At 33.9% G+C, this 26,783-nt stretch overlaps 1 protein-coding gene across 2 annotated transcripts in view; it reads right to left on the bottom strand.

Annotated features, from left to right (window-relative positions):
* Hydr2 (abhydrolase domain-containing protein 2) overlaps positions 1–26,783 on the bottom strand; it is a 62,390-nt gene that overhangs the window by 17,175 nt on the left and 18,432 nt on the right. For both annotated transcript variants that reach the window (XM_089102083.1, XM_089102084.1), the window contains 5 exons: positions 20,198–20,371; positions 16,222–16,394; positions 6,494–6,661; positions 3,036–3,222; positions 1,263–1,457 (listed from right to left, as the gene is read on the bottom strand). In XM_089102083.1, coding sequence (XP_088958209.1) covers positions 1,263–1,457; positions 3,036–3,222; positions 6,494–6,661; positions 16,222–16,394; positions 20,198–20,352 — 878 coding nt within the window. In that variant the 5' untranslated portion in view covers positions 20,353–20,371. The remainder of the gene's footprint in view (positions 1–1,262; positions 1,458–3,035; positions 3,223–6,493; positions 6,662–16,221; positions 16,395–20,197; positions 20,372–26,783) is intronic.

Genomic DNA, 26,783 nt, shown 5'->3' on the forward strand with positions numbered 1-26,783 from the left:
AAAAGCACTTAAAGGCTTCTTTTAAGAAACGTATCTGGCATCAAGATAAGTGCATATTTGAGAAGCACATATTATAGTTGCATCAATCATTATAACCTAGTAACCACCGAACAACAGCACATCGAAAATTACAAAAATACGTTTCTAACAAATTTTTAAATGTAAGGAAGTGACCATATGACACTGATTCAGGAATAGTAACTATTATCCATGCTAAACTTCAAAGTATGACGCTTAGCATGCTAAGAACTTTAGCATGCTAAACTTCATGCGAAACTTCAAAGTAATGACGACGAAAATGTATGAGGATTTCGAAAAAGAGCGCCGAACTCTTCGAACAGAGGATTTCAGTACTTTCGTAAAAATTGAAGATCACATTTTAGCTTCGGTAGCATTTATATGTCCTTTCCCCCCTGACGTTAGCAGGGCAATGGAGCATCATATAGAGCAGTTTGAGAGGTCTATTTTGAGGTATTTTGAGAGGTTGAAAACTATATTCCTTTATTCATCTTAATAGCACTAAGTAAAATGCAATTTTGCACAAAAAACTATATATTTCTTGGCGTCATTTTAACATTGAGTCGTGAAAAGGTGGCCGATCGAAATGTAAGTGCACAATTGAGCTCACCATGGTAAAAAATTCTTAACCGAAGGTTTTCAGCCACCTGCACTTATCCGTATTTTAGACTATTTACTACTGATGATTCTCTTATTTTTCCGGTATTTAGAGAAAAACGACCTGGCACAATGACGGAATATTAACGTGTTTGCAGTTTTCAAGCCCGATAGCTACAATTCACGGGCGATTCGGATAAAAGAAACGGAACACGACGTTTTAACAACACTTTATGACACAAATTCACTCTAACAGTAATTTGCAACCGGACGTCACTTCTGGATCTGAGAGACAAAACCGAAATTCCGAACTGAGAAAATCACGGGCGCAGGCTAACGATTGCAGCACTGAACGTACTGGCTAACGATTGCAGTGAACCGGCTAACAATTGCACTGGGTAACAATTGAACTGGCTAACAATTGAACTGAACTGGCTAACGATTGCAATGTACTGGCTATAGATTAAACTGGCTAATGAATACAGTGAACTGGTTAACGATTGCAGTGAACTGGCTAACGATTGCAGTGTACTGGCTATCGATTAAACTGACTAATGACTGCAGTGAACTGGCTAACGATTGCAGTATTGAATATTTTTTTGAAAACGAAACATCTTTGGGATGATATTTTTGTCAGTTGACTTTACCTTGTATACGCTTCGTCCAGCTCAGGGAGGGTAGCAGATGAGAAAATGAGCCTTTCTGACAATAAAAACTTGGTTTTTGTGTCATCACAAAGAACTTGTGCTTGGTGAGCCATGATCACTCTCTTCATTCTTTCGGTCATCATGAAGAGGTAAACCCGTCTGAAGTTTGACCACTGAAGCAGATAATCCATTGCACTTGAATATAAGAAACTTTTATTAAAAACTGGACAAACTTAACAAAATAAAATCAATACTTCGTCTGGAGTCCTTCAGCCAATATTTTAAAATAAATATTATTATTTTATTATTAACTACGTATATTTTACATAAACAAGAGCTTTCGCAATCGCCTAAACTTGATTTTAGCATATAACCTAGATGGCATCATTTGCACAAAAACCGCAAAAAAATTTTAACTATTTTTTGGCTATTGTAATTTACAATTAAGACCTTGATTTTCATTATTACTTTTCGTTAACCCTCTTAAATGAAAGATCTAAACAGGGTTGCCGGTATTATCCAAAATTATCACCCAAAGTATGAAACAATTATTCAAATTTAGCTAAAAGAAAATGTTTTTACCGGGTGTGAACTAGCTGTAAAGCAAAGATAAATACCACTTTGGGTAACTGGACCATTTTGATTAAAATAGACAGGCTTGCCTGCACTTTAAACAAAATATTAGTGAAAACCGAGTAGAGGAAAAGGCTACAGAGCTGGTATATCTAACTTTCAGCTTCTCCTCCATTTTAAAAAAGTTTGTATTATTTTGAAAATTGTTTTAGAGTTATTTTGAAAATTTAGCAACAATAAAGTTTATAAAAAAAAAACTATTGAATTTAATAATCTGAGTTTGAATTATTGCAATACCGAGTTTTGATTATTTGACTTTGAGTTATTAAGTATTGATTACTCGAATTTGAAAATTACTCTGAACATATATTTATGATTTAGAATATTTAGTAGCAGTGGATTCATTACCAAATGGAATTTAACGTAACTTCTTCCCTTCTGAGCTTTGCCATCCTGCACTCGTGTTTTACTGAAAATAATTAAGCTTTCTCTGCCATTGGTAATTTCCAGCTTGTAAAAAATATATTTCAACTAAATGGGTCAAAACAGGACATAGATCGAAAAATCATTTATAAAAATAATCTATCTTATTAAGAGGGCAATCATTGTACATATATCTGTAATTTTTTCTTAAACCGGTACTTAATTAGAATATAAGCAACTACTAAAAACGAAATACCTAAATTAAAAAGAAAAACATTTTTCTCTTTCAGTCTTTAAGTTTTTAAGGTCTCAAAGAACTGGGACTTTCAACAATAGACTCCAGAGATAAGTAAATAGAGGGAAGATAAAGAATAGCACAGCGATCGACAGAGAGAGAGAGAGAGAGAGAGAGAGAGAGAGAGAGAGAGAGAGAGAGAGAGAGAGAGAGAGAGAGAGAGAGAGAGAGAGAGAGAGAGAGAGAGAGAGAGAGAGAGAGAGAGAGAGGAGAGAGAGAGAGAGAGAGAGAGAGAGAGAGAGAGAGAGAGAGAGAGAGAGAGAGAGAGAGAGAGAGAGAGAGAGAGATAGATTGATATATTGAGATCGAGATAGATATATACATATAGATAGAGATAGAGAGAGAGAAAGAGAGAGGAAACAGAGACATAAGCATACATAAAGAAAACGACAAAACAAATATATTAGAAAACAAAAACTTACAATCATTAAACCGTAAAAATACCTGTCCTTTCAAAAGTGAACAATTTTTGGAATACTTACGTCCCGGCATCATAGCCTTGGCATATGGAAACACATCCCAAAATCTTGTCCGTTTTGTGGAAAGTGCTATCTCCAGCGTATTTGGTGACAATATTTCCACCAAGACTGAAACCAATACATATGATACTAGTTTCAGGATAGGTTGCATGGACGTCTTCAATCATGGCTGCATAATCTTTTGGACAGCCTAAAATCAAAAATAGCTTTAGGCTATCGAATTAAGATAAAAGAAAAGGGGACAGTCGAAAGAGGGAAAGTAGGAAAAAGAAAGAAAGAGAGATGGGGGGCTAATAGTAATTAATATGTATTTTGGCGTTCATTGCAATTCACCTTGTTGCTTTTAATGCACTGAAGTCAATAATTATGAAAGCGACAAAATGGTATTATAGGCCCATTCACAAGGATATTTCATTAATACTGAGATTCATCTAGGCTAATTTGAGCCAATGAGATTTTTCATAGAATTTTATGATTAGCTGCGAAATCCTGATTGGCTCAAATTAGCACAAACTAAATCTCGGTATTAGTGAGTGTTATTGCGAATTGACCTTCAGGGGTTTCAAAGGGTTCACCAATCGATAAAGGATAACCCTTAACCTGGACCTTCTTCCTGTGGAGCACTACCTGATCCCCAGGATCCGGCCGTCGCATATAAACATTTGTCTAATGCCTCCAAAATATACTCGTAGATTTGGACAAGAGACACTTGTGAGCAGAGTCCAGGAAAGATATATCTATAAGATCAATTATCTTCTTCCGACCTATATACTAAGGTAGTAATTTATAAAACAAGACAGTGATGTGTGTGTTATTTTTTTTTTATTTATTTTTTTTTTGCATTAATTGCATTTTCCTGGTTTGTTTTCTCTCGAGATTAATCCTTTCTTTTTCTTTATCTGCACACTCATAATTCTTTTGTAACGACAAGTCAAAGCCTTGACATTGTCTAAAAAATTGTTATATAGCTTGGGGCAGGATTATGACCTAGTTTAAACCTAGGCTAATGACCTTTAACCCCTTGCTGAACCGTTTGCAAATGACCCTGTATTTTGAGCACATTTTTATCGAAATATATAAGTAAGGAAAAGGGATCCCAGACTGAGGTTACTTGTGTCAAATAAACAACTTCAGATCGACTTTATTTATCTCTAATTACAGGTCTTTTAAAAATATCTACAGTTAGAAAGTAGTAGGCTCTTTAGGCATGAGGCAGCTAGGCTGCAGCCTATTAGGCCGTCGGGTTGTTTAAGCTTATTAGATCTAAAGGAAAAAGTGCATCTAGTTCACGGCCTTGAAAAGCTTATTTAGAGTTTGGGTTTGAACGGCAAAGGAAATGATAATGTAATGATTATCATTCATTTTATTGTATAGATGATGCACTTATTGTAGTGATAATGCACTGACTGTACCGTCTTTGTACTGAAACAAAGACGAAGTGAAATATGAAAAACTGGAGCTAATCGATTCGGCTTCTGATAGGATCGTATATTAAATAGTAAGATTGTTATTAAAATGATTTATTTTTATATCCCTCAAGCTAATAGCAAAGAGGGGTAACTGATAAGAGCGAGGACTGCCACTGGTGTTGAAAAAATCACCAACGGCATCTAGTATTTCACGTTTTTCTTCAAACTTCGCAATAGTATTTTTCCAGAAACTGAAATTAGACATTCATTACTACACTAATTTTGCCATATTAAAACACTAAACGCCAGATGGCATTGGTGATTTTTCTCGACCTTAACTACCGTTTACACCCTTATAACTTACCCATACCATTTGGCTAGTAGAGTCAACAGTGAAAAGTCCTATTTTTGTAAACTTTTCATAGAGACGATTCGTTTTTTTGAACCAACACTAGGCCTCCCTGATTGAATAGTACACATTTGAATCCTAGACCCGTATTTCCTTCGATCGTCTATAATTTTGTTGCAGCAAATTGGAGTTCACACTGAAAAACTCTATAGAGAGCTATTTTTGTGAAATATTTATGGAATTCCTTAATTTGGATTGTAGATTTATTAATTATCAATCACCTAGCGCCACAGCTGTATTGGTTAGTAAACTGCCACCTTAAAGAGGGAGTACTCCGAAAACTCGAAAATAGCATCACTATTTACTCTTTTATGTAAGGAGGACTGGTTAAAAATTGTTCCAAATGTGACACCTCAATAAATTTGTATAATTGTTATTAAAGCATTAGTGGCGTTTTTTTGCGTGGTTGGTTCCGTGGTTTAATCGTGTTTTGCCATTTTTGCGTTTTCGACAAAACACGTAACAGCATGTTTTAACAAAACTTCGTTTTTTTTTGCGAAACACGAAACATCATGTTGCCTGTTCGACTTTCTGTTTCCTCAAACTTAGAACTTGCTCTTTGTGCGTGTTGCGTGTTCGATTGGTCCCTATCGAGATAGAAAAAGTTATCTGTAGATGACAAAAGAAAGGATAAGATGGAAGGGAAGAAAATGGACATAGATCCTGCTGAATATGCGTTTTTGAATAGAGGCCAAGGTGAAACATATGTGTACAAGAAAACAGGCAAGTAAAAAGCTCAGAATTTTTCCACATGTTTCCACAGTTTTGAATATTTTGCCACTTTTCCTAAAATGCGTTTTTAGACGTTCAACCAGGAACATGGACAGAGAACACGAAAGTGACAAAAACTGCGTTTTTGGGCTAGAACATGAAACTTGGAACATGAACCATGAAACACGTAACTTCGAAAAAAAAACGCAGCTATTAAGAATGATCTTTTCCTATATTGAAGAAATCCCTTATTTACAAAACCGAATAATAAAACATATTGAAATCTTCGAATAATAATTATAAAGGTTTATTTAGATGAAGTGAAGTAAATTTTAAACCAACTTTCATGGAATCAACTTTACAAAAGAATAAATTACATTGGAATTTTCAAGTATAACTATGGCTACTTAATTTTCAGGGTATTTTTAAAAGTAAGTGTAAAACTTTAGAAATGTTTGAAAACAGACAGTAAAGAAGAAGGTGTTCTTAATGCGGATTAGTTTTTAAACTATGGACTATAAACTTAGTTTATAGCCCCCCCCCCCCCCCCCCGGAAAAAAGAAGATTTAATCTAAATTTTTAATTTGGAAGAAATAGGAGATGGAAGAACAAAAGAGAGGGAAAAAAGAATGAAAAAACTAAAGCAGTCACCAGAGCATAACCATTAATTATTGGGGGAGGGGTGTTTTAAAAAACTAAATTTTTACAAAACGCATCAGAAATGTGTTTATATTCATTTTTGTTAATTTCTTACAGGTCAGACAAAATTTTGGGGTGAGCGAGTTCAAACCCGGTCCCCTGGAAACGGCCTTGACGGTTATATTTTTGAGCATAAGAAATGCTAAAATTTACAGGTTAATAGTACTTACATCAACAACCTTAAACCCTTTTTCATATCACCAGAAGAAAAATAACTAATTCAGAAGACTTACCATAAGCGAAAATCCTTGGGGAAGTAACTTTTACGTCTTTAAGAGCTCCAACATGATTTAAAACAGTACAACGATAGCCCTTTCTTTGTGCAAAGTGAACAAATGTACGTATATAGACACTTTCACTGGAATTACATATTCCAGGACATACAGCCAGTGTTATGTCACCTAAAATTACAAAACTAACATTAGTCCTAAAAAAGAGGACTGAAGCACAAGATAAGAAACAGCTTCCCTCGGTCTCTCTCTCTCTTTATAGTCTCGGATACTATTGGCCCGATTCGCTCCTTACAATTAAATAAAAAAAACAAGTTTTTTTAACTAAAAATAAGGACCGGCATTTAAAAAGAAAACGAACTTAACCTATTCCGTTTTTTAAAGGGGCTATCCTCTCCTCAGCACTTCGCTCTTTATCCTAAAGTTTGACTCTTTCTCACTACTCTATTTTTTAAAACAATAAAAACTTTAGTGTAAAAAGCAAGGCGTTGAGGATGGGACAGCCCCTTAAATACACAGAATAATGTTTGTTCATTTTAATATTTGATGTTGCTCATTATATTCAGTTAAAAAACTTGTTTTTTTTAATTTATTCTTTGAACGTTTTTGAATTAATGCAGGTTTTGATCTTGGCTCACAATACACGAATAATTAAAACAAAATTTTCATATTAATTTACTTTTATTTGGTTAAATGTCTTTCTCAAAACTTGTTTAATTTTATTTACGAACGTTTTTATCATTAATAAATATGCGTAACTTACGAATTAACTTACGTAACGAACTTGTATATTCATATATTTTTAATACGTATAGTAGGGGGTTTACCCCCTAGTCAGATCCTTGCTCTTTAAGCGAAAGTTCGAATTTTGATCTAATTCTTTAAAAATGACCGCTTAATCACAAAGGCCGTTAATTAGAATAAATAGCTCTTATGAAAGTACTAAACAATCTCTGGCTTAAAGAGTGAGGTATTGACTAGGGGGTGAGCCCAATCATATATGTAATATTTTCTGTTTGTTTAAAGTTTTGATGTTGCTGCTGTTGCAGTTGAAAAACTTGTTTTTTTATATTTAATTTCTGATCTTTTTTTAAATAATGCTGGGAAGTCCGGCGTCCCCTTCATAGCAATGTCCCTCCCCCCATGAAAACTACCTTCTTGGAAATTTCCCCCACCATACCCCCCAACCCCAGGCATGTACGCAGGATTTTGTTTCGGGGGGGGGGGGGCAAATCTTTCAAACCCATTATTCTGTGAGAAAAATCAGAAAATTATGGGGAAATGAAAAAATCGTGAGATTTCGGGGGGGGGGGGGCGGTCCCGGAGGCCCCCCTCCCTGCGTACGTCCCTGCCCGACCCCCCCCTCTCACTACCAGGAAAAATCTCCCCTGAAAACGTCTGTACTGTATACTTCCCAATAACCAATACTATATGTTAACATTGGGTAAAGTTCATAACTTTCAGCCCTCCTCCCGGGAGCTTCGGGGGATTAAGTCATCCTAAAAGACATACTTATAATATTTTCGAACATGCTGAACAAAGTGGCTATCTACAAATTTTGATCAGGTGACTTTGGGAAAACAATGAGCGTGGGAGGTGGCCTAGTTGCCCTCCATTTTTTTTTTTTGGTCAATTAAAAAGGGCACTAGAATTTTTAATTTCCATTCCAATGAGCCCTCCCACGATATTCTAGGACCACTGGGTCGATACGATCACCCCTGGGGAAAAAATAAATAAAATAAATAAACACGCAACTGTAATCTTTCTTCTGGCAAAAAATGCAAAATTCCACATTTTTGTAGATAGGAGCTTGAAACCTTTACAGTAGGGTTCTCTGAAACGCGGAATATGATGGTGTGATTTTCATTAAGGTTCTATAACTTTTAGGGGGTCTTTCCCCCTTTTTTCGAAAATCAGCCAAATTTCCTCAGGCGCTTAACTTTTGATGGGTAGGATTAAACTTAATGAAACTTATATATTTGAAATCAGCATTAACATCCAATTCTTTTGATGTATTTATTTGTATCAAAATACCGTTTTCTAGAGTTTCGGTTACCATTGAGCCGGGTCCAAATAACCAATACTAGATCCTGGGGCCCTCCTCCTGGGGGCTTCGAGGGATTAAGTCATCCTAAAAGACATAGTTATAATATTTTTTACCATGCTGAACAAAATGGTAATCTCAAAATTTTGATCGGGTGACTTTGGGAAACAAATGAGCGTGGGAGGGGGCCTAGTTGCCCTCCATTTTTTTTTGGTCACCTAAAAAGAGCACTAGAACTTTTAATTTCCATTCCAGTGAGCCCTCCCACGATATTTTAGAACCAATAGGTGGATACGTTCACCTCTGGGAAAAAGAAAAAAAAACAAAAAAACAAATAAACACGCATCCGTGATCTTTCTTATGACAAAAAATGCACCATTCTACATTTTTGTAGATAGGAGCTTGAAAACTGTATTGTAGGGCTCTCTTATAGGCTGGATCTGATGGTGTGATTTTCACTCAGTGTCTATAACTTTTAGAGGGTCTTTCACCATTTTTTCAAAAATCAGGTAAATTTTGCTAGGCATTTAACTTTGAACGAGTAAGATTAAAGTTAATTACACTTATATATTTGAAATCCGCATTAAAATCTGATTCTTTTGATGTATCTATTGGTATCGAAATTCCGTTTTTTAGAGTTTCGCTTACCATTGAGCCGGGTCGCTCCATACTTTCAGTTCGTTATCACGAACTGTTTGATTAGTTACCGCGAACTGTTTGACATAAAAAATTTGTTTCGGCAACAAGAGACCTATCGCCACATAGCCTCCATTTTGAACACTTAGTCCAAATTCAGGAATGATGGTGGTTAACCCCCCCCCCCCAAACCTTCTTTTGCTTTTATCTGATGACGTATGAACAGTTTAAAAGATTTCGGACGAAAATCTGCTTTTTTAGTCTTCAGGCACACTTCCTTTTACCCAAAAAACATCGACTGACCCTCCATCATAATAGCTGAGGCATAATTCCACACCATTATATTCAATTTCATCAAGCCTCAAATGACTCAACCGTCTATATCAACCGTTTCTTTCGTATGGACTACGTGCATGTTTAAGAACAAATCCCGCCTAGGACCATCGGTTTGATACGATAAACCCTAGGGAATAAAAATAAACAAATAAACGCGCATCTGTGATCATTCTTCTCGGGAAAAAAAGAAATGCGAAACGAATTTTTGTAGATTCTGGCTCTCTCTCCCCCTTCCCTGCTTCCTGTTTATAAGCTGGTAAGAATGTATAGCTACTACTTTTTTTTCAGATAGGTATTCAAAGGAAAAAGTTGCATACGAGAAAACAACATTAGTCCTAAAAAAAGGGACTGAAGGGTTAGACAAGAAATCTAGATTAGAAAACTCTTTCTTTTTTTCTTTTCTTGTTTATGAGTTAGTGTTTAAATAGTATGTGCATCTTGCCTCCCCATCACAGGCCATGGGCAATGAGTCTATAGATGGCACGACTAAGAGTATCTTCATTAATTGTGTGCACTGTAAATTAATTAACATAGGCCAATTAATCCATATACGATGCATCACTTAATAAATTTCAGTAAGAATTTCCGACCCGAAAATCTCTTTAGAGTTTATCCACCACTATCGAGCGAGTCTATCCACCAGCTCTGATGGGCTCTAACATTCAGAATTTTTAACGATTCTAGAAACAAAACAATGAAGAGGAATGACGAATATAAAAATGGAATTCTTTAAAAAAAATCAAAATTTTGTCGAAATAAAAAAAAAAAGCTCGGCCAAACTTTCTGCTTGGTAATTTTATCAATAGGATTTAGGGTTTCTAGATTATGGTGAACATATTATGTCACTTCTGTTGTGATGCTGTGGTGAGTTGTTAGTAGCACTTAATCTATCCTGATTCATTGTCGATCTCAGTTAGTTTTTTATTAGTTTTAACCTGGAAAATGACATCTCTCCAGAAGCAACGCTTACTGGAACTATTAAGAATATTCTGAGAGCAATAAACAAGTTTGGAAATGCTATTGCTCTACATTATCTGATAACAAGTTGAACATTTTAACCAATTTTCGAAAAATTCTGAAGGAAAAATATATTGCAAAGCTTCCATTTTGTCAACTAATATTTTTTTGTCATTATTATCCGTTATTGTTAAAAGCAATCTGCTTTCAATATCGATTTTTTTTTTTGTTCATTTTGATGGTAACGCGGGGCCCTTCAAATGCGGGGCCCTTTCAAATGCGGGGTCCGATCGGGCTCAATAACTCCAATTGCCCTTTATCCGGCCCTGACTACAATAGGCTACAATTATGTAGACTTCTTTTATGCGGACACATATCTACCAGACCAAACTTAGTTCAATTTTTTTAAAGAAGGAATCATGATTTTATATTTCTGAGCTAACTTTCATTCAATCCTACATATGTGCCTAACGTCACAAATTACTTTCATAAAGTTCAAAGGAAAAACCTACAAATTAATTCATGCCATCACCGAAAATTCTGTCAAAGAACAATATTTTTGTTCTTTACCAAGATAAGAACTGGTCAAACCCTATATTTCAAATCTTTCTCCAACTAGGAACACCTGATAGACTATAGCTATATTGTACTATTCTCTTACAATTGCGTCTTTCGATATGAGCTAATTTAATTTTTCGCAAAAAATAATTCGTATTTCTTCCTTCTAGGTCTTTTGGCAATATCAAAGGACTTCACTTTAAAATTTATAAGGTTTATTAGCAGCAGGGGCATTTTTGCAGAATGTGATAACGTACACAAACATCTTTTATGTGTACTGATCGTAATGCCAATTTGACCCATTTTCGATGCCCCTGTCATCGATTTTAATCGATGACAGTTCTGGATTTTAAGCGGAAATTTATGAAAGGGTAGAAACCTGCTTCCATTTTGAATCACACAAATCCACACATAATTAAACAGAAAGGAGTAATCGTCAACAGACCTTTATTTTTAAGAGAAAAGAACCTTTTGGTGCTTTATTTTGTCTTTGAGCACATTTAATTTTTGTTTTATTTGCGTTATAGCCCTTTTGCTTTAAATACATTTCTCAATTCTTTAATTTTTCTATACCATTAATATCGACGAACTAAGACTAGAATACTGGAAGCTACAGTGATGACAGTGGTCAAATATGGCTCGGAAGCATGGGCGCTCCAAAAAACGAATGAAGACTTGCTAGATGTTTCCAGAGAAATTGCCCACGTGTACCACGTTCTTGGTACACGACTGACTGACCGTATTTCAGACAGTAGGCCGGTACGAAAAGTGTGGTTCAATTCCTCTTTCTAGGGCTATAATCAAAGAAAGGTTGAGATGTCTAGGGCACGTTCTGCGGATGAAGGATGACGGATTGCCGAAGATTGTACAATTCGGCCAACCGTCTAGGGCTAAACGGAAAGCAGGTCGTCCGCGGTTGGGTTGGGAGGATGTCGTAAAGAAAGATTTAAGGCAAATGGGAACTTCCTAGGAGGGTGTAAAGAGAGAGGCTTAGAATAGATTAGGATGGAGGAAGAGCGTGGGCAGGTGTGTTGGCCTCAGGCGACTTGGTAGTGTGGTGAGCTGTTAGTAAGCATTACAGCATTTTTGTGAAACAATATTGAAGGTACTTTACCATGAAGCTTTATTTTTAAAATTCAGAACCCCACGACTTTTTATACTTTCAAGACGTGTATAAATCAGCTCTAACAAATTTTACAGGATCTTTCCGGTATAACTGCATGATTCTCCTCCAGAATAAGAAGGGAAATCTTACATTATATTATCAATCCAACTCCATTTAATGTTGCTATGAAAGCACTGTGCAAAACGACTTGGTTTATTTGGTTTTAAAGCTCAATTTTTTATTCATTTCCAACATGTCGAGCTTTTCAAAAGTTTGCGCAAAAAACAGTTCTGCCGTTGTTGTGAAAAAAAAAATGGTGGACCATGTGAAAAAAACGCATTGGGATACATGAAAATCCTGAAGTATTTGGCCAAAAACTAATGAAATTAGATTAAGTCAAAGGGGTGCACAAAAGAACATTTAATGAAGTCATACTGATAAAAATGAATTAAAAATTTTGTTGTTATTGCAGATAGTCCAAAAGGGATAAGCTGCTCTAGAATTTCCAGGTTCTACACCACGTAACATTTGAAACTAAATTACTGACTCTACCAAATCTCTCTCGAAAAAAATTCCGGTCATCTATTTTTAATCACCATAATTATTAATACAACAAATTGGTTAAAATATAACATATTGGTATAAATAATACAATACATATTTAATGTATAACATTATGTATAATTTTCATATATAATATGTTTATATAGTATATAATCATATATAATACAACATATTAGTGTAAACCTACTTCTTCTACACTAAACATTTTTTTGTTTTTTTTAATGCTCCTCAATTTTTGATCTTGTGGTAGCGCATTAGGCGAAGCCGTGCCTGGAAGCAATAGAAGCAGTGCTTACTTTCCCTCGAGTTAAATATAGCTAAGAAACTTGAAACAGCTTTGTTCTATGTTGACCTTGAGTGGCTTTGTACTGGGACTGGTCGTTAATAGTTTGGATAGAAAGTTTGAAGCAAACATTATATTAAACAAAAAAGCTTCGTTGAGAGTATGTCAGCGTTGCGAATGTTAATTATCCATCACAGAGCAGAACTAATCTACAATTGATAACGAAAAATGTTCATTCAGCCACTGTTGGCTTGGAAAGTTTGGATAAATACGAATCAAAACATTATCACGCGCACTTTCGCGGCAACAAACTGCAAGGAAAGAGCGGCCCGTTTCCAATAGGAACCAAAACTCTAAACCCGATGTTTGGCAACAATACATACATAAGAAAATCTAGTTTTTATGCTGATACCAAACATTTAAAATGTTTTAAGTCACCTTAAAATATTTAAAAGCCTCTGTACAGGCAAATATATATTTTATTTGATACTTATAAAGCTTTTATAATAAGAGGGGAGCTGCCATTCACCAAGCATGCGTATTGCACGGCTAGTTTGGATATATTGCTTCAAATAAAAGGGAAGTTAGGTGGTGGACCCCAAACTTCCTATTTCTTCGACGTTGTCATCCTCAAAGACCTAATTTCCAGGACTTTCAACTAAGTTGAAAAAAATGACTATCTCGAAATTTTGATTGGATGTTTGGAGAAATGATGGGCGTGAGAGGGGCGTTAGTTGCCCTCCAATCACTTTCCACTATTAAAAAGGACACTAGCCCTTTCAATTTCCAAGCGAGTAAGCCCTTTTTGAAGTTTCTACAACAACCCTTTCTATAAAAACCTTATATACCCCCAGGGCATAACATGCAGACCTTGTCCTTAGGGCTGTGGGGGGGGGTGTTATCCTCAAAGACCTAATTTCCAGAGTAGTTGAACTAAGTTGAATAAAATGGCTATCTCAAAATTTGTATTAGATGTGTTTGGGGCTAGTTGCCCTCCAATCACTTTCAACTATTAAAAAGGGCACTAGCCCATTCAATTTCCAATTGAATGAGCCCATTTCGAAGCTTCTGCGACAACGCTATCTAGAAAAACCTTATATGTCCCTAGGGCACAACTTACAACCCTTGCCCTAAGGGGTGTGGGGGGTTCGTCATCCTCAAATGACATAATTTCCAGAACTTTTAACTACGTTGAACAATATGGCTATCTCATAATTTTGATTGGATGTGTTTGGGGAAATGGTTGGCGTGAGAGGGAGGTTAGTTGCTGATAGTTTTTATTGACAAAGGTGACTCCTCACCTACCCTTCATTACCATCAACAGCTTGATTAGGTTTGATGTAAATCTGCTGAAGTGTTATATTATCTATACCGTGGTAGCAGATAGAAAGATGCGTAAGGATGTGATGACAAAAGATGTGCATTGTGAAAGAAAAGGGAAAAATGGTTTGTGCTGATATTTATAAAACCGCCTTGACAAGCTGGTTAAAACCATCAAATTAGGATATTATGGAGAAAATAAAAAAAAATATCGATTTTTAAAAAAAATTTCCGTTCATTGGCGAGTACGTGAATATTTCAAAATTCATTAAAGCTGATAAATTCTTGATGGTGTTAGTTGTTTTTTTCTAAGCGACAAAACTGATTTTTTCCTCTCATCATTTTACCATGGTTCTTATAAATGTATATCATAAAGTAACATAATAAATGAGCCTATAACATACGTATAAACGCTGAAGCGTGGACAAATCTTTTAAATCAGCCTAATCGATGGAATTCCCTCCAAATCTTTCACATTCATTTACTATTCTTCCTACTGATAAGCGGAAGTAGCTCGTAATTCCTTTACAACAAATCGTTCTCCGACATTCTATTATCTAACTAGTAATATTTACCAGATTTAAGGCTATTTATTTTGGCTTACCGGGGTTGATTCAATTCTGGAGTTCGTCTATAATATTTTCTATTTACTATCTGTAAACTCTCTGTTTTGTGTTTTCAGTGTTTCCTTCAATTATTTTCCCAGATAATAAGGACTTTAATCGCCAACATACAAGGTGTTTTGAATAGGGTAAAGTACTAGTTGCTGGCACTCAAAAACATAGTTTTATTTGTCATAAAGACAGTAAGACTTAGATTCAGTGAAAATTCAAGAAAGATATATCGGGGAACAGGTATGGAAAAAGTTCCAAAGCTGCCAGTAGCAGAATTCAACATGTATTCAATATATTTGAAAATTCTATCTTTCTTACCAGGTAAAAGGAAAATGAATGTTTTTTCACTAGGGGATTTAAAAATTAACAGCCTGGTATACGGAAGGACAAGAGCAGGGGCGTAATTTGCCATGAGGCAGGGGGCAACTACCTCTAACGTACCTCGGCCCCCAAACCCCCGTTTACCCCCCCCTCCAGCTTAAATTTAGTGTCTAAAAAATCTTGATAAAACATCTTATCAGAGCCAGCATAATTCAAGCTCTTTAGCGCATATTTACCTTTATGGTACTATATATATTAGTTTTTAGTTTTCACTGTCATTTTCACTTGATTTGGGAAAATTGGCTCAAAATTTACCCCCCCCCCCCAGGATTTTGACGAACCTACGCCACTGGACAAGAGGTACTGTCCGAAGCACCAAATTAATTGAATACACCTATTCTCCCTTTTACTGTTGATTCTAATAATGCAATGTTATGTTATAAATGGTGTTAATATGAAATTATAGTATTAAAACTTACTATAAAAGTATATAGTATTAGCATGTTAAAAAATCCAGAGGGGTAAAGAAATCTTTGGAGACAAGCAGCACCCCCCCCCCCCATTGACTGGTCCAGAAGAGCCTATATTTTATTTTTCCTCATTAATCATAGCTAGTTTTTTCTATCTTTTTTTCAGTTTGCTGTTTAAGGTTGAAACTTTTGCTTTTTTACTTCTTTTATGGTTTTCTCTCTTCATTTTCTTTTCTTCTGCAATTTTTTGTTTATTTCTTATTTCATTTCACCTCACTTATTCTTTTCAAAAAAAAGTTAATTTTCTCCTTCGTTTCCTTTTAATTTGGTATTTAAGCCTGGGACCGTTATTTTCATTATTTCTTTTACTGTTTCCTTCTTTCGACTTTCATTCTTTCTTTCTACAGTATATGCTAGAGTTTTTATACATCTTTCGGGCAATAACTAATCATAGTAATGACAGAACTCACAATTCTAATGGTACATAGCGAAAGAAAATAAATAAAAACTCGTAAGAACAAACCTTGAGGATGGAGATCCAGCGGTACAAAGAGGTCATACGTTAAAGTTGCGCCATCAGACAGGTTCAAGATAACCCTATTACCAGTAGGCCAAGGACACTTAATATGTCCAATCAAACTGTATAAAACAGACTGAATGTGGCCACTAAAGCCCCACAGCCGAGTAGGAACATACCTAAAGAAAAAAAAACGTGTAAATTTTTAATTTATACTAACTTAAACAAAAATCAAAATCATCAAATTTACGACAATTTTAGAAATAAAACCAATCATTAAACATCTTTAAACTATAAAAAAAAATAAAGAATAGAACTAAATCAAGCAATAATAAGTAACTATAGTTGCTGTATCTGTATGTTTTTTTCTAATTAACATTAGCCTAAAAAATTCCCCACCCTAAGCAAGACACAGACCCAGCGCCCTACTGTATTGAGTTTATTCATCAGAAAAATTTTAAAACGTATATATATATATTTGAAAAGCTTATTTTTCGAAAGCTGAAATCTCGACTGTTGAGCGGAGGTCTGAGAGAAACAGGATGAACTACGCATCAGTGGTAAACTGTACTTTTCACAACAAAACAGCTAACTGTTGGTGTGACATTTTGTCACATTCAAAGCCTAACAAAAGTAAGAGCCTAACAATAAATACGTCAAACACAGGAAATAAGTGAAGCAAAAACAGAGGAGCATGAGAACGATGCGACACAGGAAGGACAGAGCAAAGGAACAAATTCAGGAAACAAAAATACTGAAAATAATATCAGAAAATACGGAGGAGTAAATAAAAACAGCAACAGAGAAAAACACAGAGGAACACGTTTGCTATTAAATAGTTGTGTAAGTTTCCTTGTACAGGGGTTAAACATAGGGAATTATGTTCGAGGGAATTTTTTTTTAAGTTCGTAGGAGTTGAATTTTATTATGGCTGTTGTCGGTTAAACTAATCTTATTGTGTGTTTTTTCTTAGTTTGTAGTTTTCAAAGTTGTATTTTGTTCTTCGTGTTTTGTTCACAGTTGTATTTTGTGTGTTGCTATGGCTCATGGGCTCTTGCAATAAAATCTTATCTTACCTTATACATGAATATTGGGACTAGAGAATAAGAAACAAAGAGTTTCAGCTAAAATCAGAATTGGCAACTCAATATTGGCATCAGTATTGGCAACTTAAATCAGTATTGGCAACTCAACTCAGTATTGGCAACTCAACTCAGTATTGGCAACTCAATATTCATTAACATACACATAAGAAATAACCCCCCCCCCCAAGAATTCCCTAATAAGTACTATCACTAAAAATTAAATTTTGCTGAACACAGCAGAGCAATAAAAGGCTGATCTAAGACATACACGCAGCACAAAAATGATATCAGAAATTGCAAAAAGGGATGGAATCAAGACCATCAAAAGCATCATTGATATGATAAAAGCTATTTTAATGTGTCAAATAAAAACAATTTAACATTATTTCTCAATAATTCGCGCGATTTAACGTTCGTATTCTCCGCCACGTTGTATGTCAGCAATGATTAATAGCCTATATGTAACATCAGCTGTCATTCAAAATGTATCTAAGATTATCTTCCACGACGCAACGACTATTGCACACTTTTTGAATTGAGGCGCTACTTTCAAAATTTCATCCATGAGCGGCAATTGGGGGGGGGGGGAATTTGCCTCCTTCAAAGAGCTTTAAAAATACCTGTTTTCGAGTATTTTCATTGCTCAAATTAAAAAAACAACTTCCCTAGATTTTTTACAATAAATTTTGCCCCCACCCCCTCCACATTTTCGTAAATTGACGTGATTGATTTCAACTAAATCGAAACTTACTTTTCTAGTTAAGTAGTGTAGTGGATAGCAAATACTAAAAATCTTCAGAATACACGGAATCTTTTGAACACATTCAATTGAGTTTATCACACTTTACTTCTATCATATAAAAAAAAAACAAGATTTTCTTATGATGGTAAAAGTGGCTCTTTTCTCTGTTTTCAAATGTATATTTTATTATTATTTTCTAGACATATCAGAAATTACGTTGTTCTTCTTGTGTTAGGACTGAAGACTAACTTCAGAAATTCCCCATACGGACTATATTTCTGAAGCTTATATTATGGTTTATTTGTTATTGATCTCGAGCAGTGAGGTCAATTCACAAAAAATAAGGGGGAGTGTTTTTTTTTTATCTAGGGTCAATCAACAGTCTAAGCAGACATCCCTTTCAGGTTTTGGACGCCTATTTCCCTTGCGATTCCCGGCAACTTGTTGATCCAACTAATATTGAATTAAGTTTTTGTTAGTGCAAATGTCTGAGTGTATAAATTGGGTCACTTGCCTGCCTGACACTTTAGGTAGTTGGGGCCCCTCACTATTAGGCTTTAAACGCTTGTTTGCCTGTCAGTCCAAGCAAATTAACGGCCCTGTGTCAATTCTAAATTCTTGGTCAACCTTACCAAGATCATAGGCAGGCGTGCCTTGTTTGCCTTTCATTCCAGGTAATCTAAAGGTCTTATGTCAATTTAAAGTTCTTGGCCAACCTGCCTAAGACTCTAGGCAGGCGTGCCTTTCCAGAACCTATCACACAAGCATTTGTCCAATTAGATAGTCATACTTGCTACCACCGTTTACCCGTCCCATTTAGATATTTTTCCCTCTCAATTACTCGAACTATCTGTCCTAGCTTTTTTCTAAAAATTGGCCATGTCTTGATGCCTACTGAAAATACTTGATTTTCAATTTTAAATCATCTAAATCATGCAAATATTCCCGTGGCTTTGTGACTGAGTTTGATTGCTCATTATTACCTTAGATTAAGCATTAAGGGAATATAAAAATATAAATTATATTCTGCTACAATAGCTCTATTATGTTAAGTTACTCTACAAATTATTTTTGTTGACCACTGAATAATTTTTTTATTATTAAATAACAATTTTTTGGCTTAAGCTTTAAACAGTATACATTACCGATACCACGGCTGATGAAAGACTATCAAGAACCATGTAAGTAAATCTATCCATAAATCAGATAGTCTATCTGTATAGTAAATCTATAAATAAACCTATCTCTGCAGGGTGTATAATGACTTTTCTGCTCCTAAAACAACATTCTCATTTTTTTTTTTTTTTTTTAGCACGGTACACATACACCCTCATAAAAATGACATCTTTGCTGTCACATAGCTAAATATTCTACTCGGTAGCCAACCTGAAACTCTAGGCAGATGGGCCCTACTAGGCTTAAGTCGCTTGTTCGTCTGTGAGTCCAAGCGAATTCAGTCCCCCCTTTTACATACAAGTCCAGTGGACACTCTTTGTCATGAGTCAACCAAAAACTCTCGGTCACCCCCATTGCAATCCCAGAGGACTTTACCAGTAGGCAAGGCCAATATGATTTGAACAATCTCAGTTGCCCAATTGCCTGCATGCTCTGTGGACATGGTCAGTCATAAATTTTAGAAAACCTTTTATTTGGGGTCTCCAATTGCCTTCAAATGGCTCATAGAACTGACGGACTATTTGAATTATCTTTACTCCGTGCCTATCAGCCTTAGTTTTGCCCTAGGATGGATGATAGACTATCTATCAATAAGTGAAATGAATTATTTTTATACAATTTTGAAAAAGGCTTATGCCAGCTTTGCCTCTTACTTAGACTATATATTTTGGCTTTTTCCCAATTGGCTCAACTTTTTCATCACAGTCCAACAACTTGATTTTAATCCAAAAATCAACGGACTCTTTCAAAAAAGAAAATATAATCATTCTTCTTTGATCATTAGATAGTCAGTTTGCACGTACTTGATATATGCTTTAAGTGAAATCTGAAAAAGGGTTTGATCTAGAATCCTGTTTAAAATATCCAAGTTTATCTTTGATTAAATCTTTAATAAAGCTTTGGTTGATACCAACATAAGAATTATGCAGTCAGCCAAAAAATCAAAAGTACGAATAAAAATAATAAAGAACACAATTACGGTAAGATCAGATCTGGAACATGACTTGAGACATGCTGGACAAACTTTTTGTCTCCACCATATATTTGAGCGGGTTTTGAAGCACTGGTTACATTCAATATTTTGCATATGGCCCAAATTACGAATGCCACCAAAGCAAGTCCAGCAGGAGACATTTTGAAATAGCTGAAAAACCTAAGAGTACCAAATCTTATTAGTAAGGGAGAAAACTGAATGATAAAATTTGACTAAAATCAATTGAAAGTCATCACACAAGCATTTACTTAAAATACTCTAGATTTAAGAAGAAAATTTAGAACTTATTAGAGACTCCAGACTCTAACTCTTAAGAAGTTCTAGTGTTCTTTTTAAGGACCAAACTGATCAGAGGGTAAAAAAACCCCTAAGGCCTTTTTATCCCAACAGGTATCATTGTCATCAAACGAAAAGTTTAACATGGGAACGACTTTCAGAACAGCGGAAATATCTACTAGGTATGACTCCTGGATCGAGATGATCCACGTAGTCCCAGGATTAAGGGCCCTTAATTGTGCAAATTACCTGTTCCTTACAGATTTATTTTACGGTTGACTTGGCTCCCCGATTGGCTTGAAACTTTTAAAATCTTCCTTAGGCTAAGAAGAGTTTTAGCCAAAGCAAGGAGAGGGAAGAGGGTTAGGGTGCCAAAAAGGTTTTGTTTATCAAAGCGAGCTGTTTATTGATGAACATATGGAAGGTCGTTCCATGAAATTCGTAAAGTGCATTCGGTTTGATCTCGAGGACGAACCGAAAACAACCAAGTCGGATTCAGTAGGAATTGACAGTCTTAGCCTTAAGGCATTTAAGGTTATCATCGCTTACCTTTTGTCTAATCTTCTATACTTGGTGAACCTACCTATGGAAAAAGGCCAGTTCCCAGATGCTTTAAAACAAGCAAAAATTATACCTTTGCATAAAGGTGGCGACAAAAGAGAAATGTCAAACTGGAGACCTATATCGATTCTGCAACTGTTTTCAAAAATATTTGAAAAGGTTATTCATAAGAAACTGTATTCCTAACTTAATTCTCTTGGGTTTTTATGTGACTCGCAATTTGGATTCCGAAAATCACATTCTACTAGTCATACAGCGCACCATCTTCTTGATGTTTTAAACAATCTATTCGAGAGCGGCTCAACTCCTTTAACTATTTTTTATTGATTTTAAGCAAGCTTTTGACTCTGTTGATTTCGAGCTGTTGTTAGATAGGATTGTTGTGAGAAGGAACCGAAAAAAAATACTGCTTTGCCCAAAAATGTGAACAATGCAGAAAAAATAGCTTCCAGGATATCTGAGTCTAAAGAAGTATTTCCCCCAAATGGCTTGAAACGTATTACCATAAGTCCATGGGTCAACAAGACCACAACCTAGAAAATTTAGGGTAAAGGCACCCCTAAAAGTACCCGTGTTTTTTTTTCTTCTTTTCTCCATAAGCCCTCGGGAACACGGGATCCCATTGCAAAAAAAGAAAAGAAAATATATTGGCTTTCCCACAAATGAGCCCAAGGACAGACTGAAAACTTTTTTTTTCGAACAGCTTGAAATCTACATCTATAAGTCCGGGCCCAGGGGAAAACAAAATTTTCAGGTTAAGATCCTCCCCCCCCCAATAAATGGGGCTCAAAAAAGGAGACAGCTTCAGACAGCTTGAAACTTAAATCCGCAAGTCCCTCAAGCAACGGGACTCCAATGCCCTAAAAAGTTGAAAAAAGTTCTGGTTTGCTTGAAAATAGGACATAAAAAGGGCCAAAGCCCTTTTTACAAACAGCTTAAAACTTGTCTCTAATGTTCCTGTGTCAAAGCAATCCAAAGGCACAAAAAAAAATTTGAACAAACTTGGCTCAACTGAAAATAGGCCAAAAAAATTCTATCCAATTGGCCAGGACAGTAATTTCGATCACCCAGACCAAAAAGATTTATAGGACTTCAAACGTTTATGATCTTCTCAAACCAAAAGACTAAAAGAATCATGAAACCGTTTTTCCGGTCGAAAAAAACGTAAATGTCGTTTTTTCACTCTGCTGGAAAAATGCATCCATAGCTTCCTAGCCAAAACAGACCAGAATGCAGATAAAAATTAACCAATTTTAATCAAATCAAACAGTTACACCCTAACAAGGGGACAAATTTTCTTTTATCTCCAATAAGCCTGAACTTCCACGCATTTAGACTGGGTCAAGTCATTCAAAAAAAGGTATCACAAAGTAATTACAGCAACACTTTTACAGAAATATATGATGTCATGTAATCAAAACATAATACTCATAAAAGAGGATGACCTCACGTTCAAAGAAAAGTACATATATAGGAGCAATGTGTGGGCCATTTTAGTTTTGTAATGTTCCCAGTTGAGAGAGGTAATTGTTAAATCCAAGTAAAACAATATGGTCACATTCATGTCTTAAGAATAACGAGCCAAGTATAATCTGTCTATTATTTATACAGAAAAAAAAATATTTTAACACATGACTAATACTTTTTTATTTTTCTTTGTCAGGTTCTGTTTTAATTCAATATGCAGGAACAAAAGACAATTTCAAAACTTCAAGTAAGTTATTTATAATTAATTTGAAAACGACATTTGTGATTTAGCTTAAGACAATCATTTAATATTTCTCTTTTTCGGGTACTGTTTTGATTCAACATGGATAAAGAAACTTTAATTTCAAATAAGTAATCTTTAAATTATTTGAAATGACATACGTGATTTAGCTTTAAGACTAATATTTGTTATTTCTCTTCTTCAGATGCTGTTTTTAATAATTATGAAAGAAGAAACTTCAATTTCGAGTTTTTTTAGCTTAGGACTAATATCAGACATGCCCAAGAAGTTTACTAATTTTTTGGAAGAACTATAGGTAACGACATATTCGAAGAAAGGTATCACAAAGTAGCTGCAGCAACACTTTTAACAGAAATTATGACGTCATGTAATCTCAACGTAATACACTCGTAAGAGAGGATGACATCACATTCAAAGAAAAGTACATATATTGAAGCAATGCGTGAGTCATTTTAGTTTTGCAAGGTTTTCGCTTGAGAAAGGTAACTGTTAGATCCAATAAAACAATACAGGCCTCTACTTGTATTAAGAATAATATGCAAAGAATAACCTGTCAATTATTTATATAGAAATATTATGTTTTAACATATGACTGATATATATATTTCTATTTGTCAGGGTTCTGTTTTAATTAAGTATTCAGGAATAAAAGAAAATTTGAAGTAAATAAGTTAAATATTAAATAAAATAAAAGAAATCAATTGTGCCTTAGCTAAGATTATTTATTGGTATTTTAATTCCCAGGTTCTGTTTTGAGTTAACGTGGAATAAGGAACTTCAAGGTCAAGTAAGTAATTGTTAAATTGTTAAAAAAAATGGTTTAGCTTAGGTTTAATATTAAAGTTTTTTGGTTCTATTTTGCGTCAACATGGAGGATGAGACAGATCAACTAAGCAATTCACAAATCATTTAAAGAAAAATAACAATTGTGTTTTAGTTTGGGACTAATACATGATATTTCTCTTTTTAATTACTCTCTTGGATCAACATGGAAGAAGAAAATTCAATATCAAGTGTTATTTATAAATTTTTTGGGAAAAAAAAACAATTGTGGTTGATTAAGTAATATATTTCGTAACTTAATTTCGAGTAAGTAATTTATAAATTACTTAAAAATGACATCCGTGACATAGCTTAAGACCAATATTTTATATTTCTCTTTTTCAGAACTCTTGAATCAACATGGAAGAACAAACTTCAATTTCAAGTAAGTAAATTATAAACTATTTCAAAAAGATATTCTTGACTTAGCTTAAGATTAATATTTTATATTTCTCTTTTTAGGTACACTTTTGGATCAACATTGAAGGAGAAACTTCAATTTCGAGTAAGTAATTTATAAACTATTTAAAAATGGCATTTGTGACTTAGCTTAAGACTAATATTTTGTATTTTTCTTTTTTCAGATATTCTTTTGAATCGATATGGAAAAGCAAACTTCAATCTTCGAGTAAGTAATTTATAAATTATTTGGAAAAAGACATTCCCGACTTAGCTTTAAGACTAATATTTTATATTTCTCTTTTTAGATACTCTTTTGGATCAACATCGAAAAAGAAACTTCAATTCCGAGTAAGTAATTTAGAAATGACATTCGTGACTTAGCTTAAACCTAATATTTTATATTTCTCTTTTCCAGATATTCTTTTGAATCAACATGGAAGAACAAACTTCAATCTTCGAGTAAGTAATTTATAAATTATTGGAAAATGACATTTGTGCCTTAGCTAAAGACTAATATTTTATATTTCTCTTTTTCAGGTAATCTTTTGAATCAACATGGAAGAGGAAATTTCAATTTCAAGTAAGTAAATTATAAATTATTTGAAAGACATTGCTGACTTAACTTAAGACTAATATTTTATATTTTTCTTTTTCAGGTACTCTTTTGGACCACCATCGAAGAGGAAACTTCAATTTCGAGTAAGTAATTTATAAATTGTTTTAAAAAGGCATTCGTGACTAAGCTTAAAATTAATATTTTATGTTTGTCTTTTTCAAGTACTCTTTTGAATCAACATGGAAGAAGAAACATCAATTCCATATAACTATTTAAAAAATAATTTGAAAATGACATTTGTGACTTAGTCAACATGGAAAAAGAAACTTCAATTTCAAGTAAGTAAATTATAAATTATTTAAAAAAGACAATGCTGACTTAACTTAAGAGTAATATTTTATATTTCTTTTTGTCGGGTACTCTTTTAGATCACCATCGAAGAGGAAACTTCGATTTCGAGTAAGTAATTTACAAATTATTTAAAAAAGACATTGCCGACATAGCTAAAGACTAATATTTTATATTTTTCTTTTTAGATACTCTTTTGGATCAACATCGAAAAAGAAACTTCAATTCCGAGTAAGTAATTTAGAAATGACATTCGTGACTTAGCTTAAACCTAATATTTTATATTTCTCTTTTCCAGATATTCTTTTGAATCAACATGGAAGAACAAACTTCAATCTTCGAGTAAGTAATTTATAAATTATTGGAAAATGACATTTGTGCCTTAGCTAAAGACTAATATTTTATATTTCTCTTTTTCAGGTAATCTTTTGAATCAACATGGAAGAGAAAATTTCAATTTCAAGTAAGTAAATTATAAATTATTTGAAAGACATTGCTGACTTAACTTAAGACTAATATTTTATATTTTTCTTTTTCAGGTACTCTTTTGGACCACCATCGAAGAGGAAACTTCAATTTCGAGTAAGTAATTTATAAATTGTTTTAAAAAGGCATTCGTGACTAAGCTTAAAATTAATATTTTATGTTTGTCTTTTTCAAGTACTCTTTTGAATCAACATGGAAGAAGAAACATCAATTCCATATAACTATTTAAAAAATAATTTGAAAATGACATTTGTGACTTAGTCAACATGGAAAAAGAAACTTCAATTTCAAGTAAGTAAATTATAAATTATTTAAAAAAGACAATGCTGACTTAACTTAAGAGTAATATTTTATATTTCTTTTTGTCGGGTACTCTTTTAGATCACCATCGAAGAGGAAACTTCGATTTCGAGTAAGTAATTTACAAATTATTTAAAAAAGACATTGCCGACATAGCTAAAGACTAATATTTTATATTTTTCTTTTTCGGGTACTCTTTTGGATCAACATCAAAGAGGAAACTTTAATTTTATGTAATTTATAAATAATTTGACAAAGACATTCGTGACTTAGCTTAAGTCTAATATTTTATGTTTATAATTTTGGTACTTTTTTGGATCAACATCGATGAGGAAACTTTAATTTCAAGTAAGTAATTTATAAATTATTTAACAAAGACATTCGTGACTAAGCTTGAGATTAATATTTTATTCTTGTCTTTTTCTGGTACTCTTTTGAATCAACATGGAAGAAAAAATTTCAATTCCAATGTAAGTAATTTATAAATAATTTGAAAATGACATTTGTGACTTAGCTTAAGCCTAATATTTTATATTTTTCTTTTTAAGGTACTCTTTTGGATCAACATCGAAAAAGAAACTTTAACTTCGAGTAAGTAATTTATAAATTATTTAAAAATGACACTCGTGACTTAGCTTAAGATTAATATTTTATATTTCTCTTTTTCAGGTACTATTTAGAATCAAATTGGAAGAAGAAACATCAATTCCATGTAAGTAATTTATAAATGATTTTAAAATGACATTTGTGAGTCAGCTTAAGACTAATGTTTTATATTTCTCTTTTTCATATCAATTATGTAAAAATGAAATTCGTGAGTTAGCTTCAGACTAATATTTTATATTTTTCGTTTTAGATACTCTTTTGGCTGAACATCGAAGAAGAAAATTCAATTTCGCGTAAGTAATTTATAAATTATCTGGAAATGACATTCGTGACTTAGCTTAAGACTAATATTATACATTTCTCTTTTTCAGGTACTCTTTTGAATCAAGATGGAAGAAGAAACTTCAATTTCAAGTAAGTAAATTATAAAATATTTGAAAAAGACATTCCTGACTTAACTCAAGACTAATATTTAAAAATAACAT

This window comes from Artemia sp. Qi Xiang Cuo, chromosome 16, assembly GCF_049724085.1.
Source record: "Artemia sp. Qi Xiang Cuo chromosome 16, ASM4972408v1, whole genome shotgun sequence".
In the NCBI taxonomy this organism is placed as follows: Eukaryota; Metazoa; Arthropoda; class Branchiopoda; order Anostraca; family Artemiidae; genus Artemia; species Artemia sp. Qi Xiang Cuo.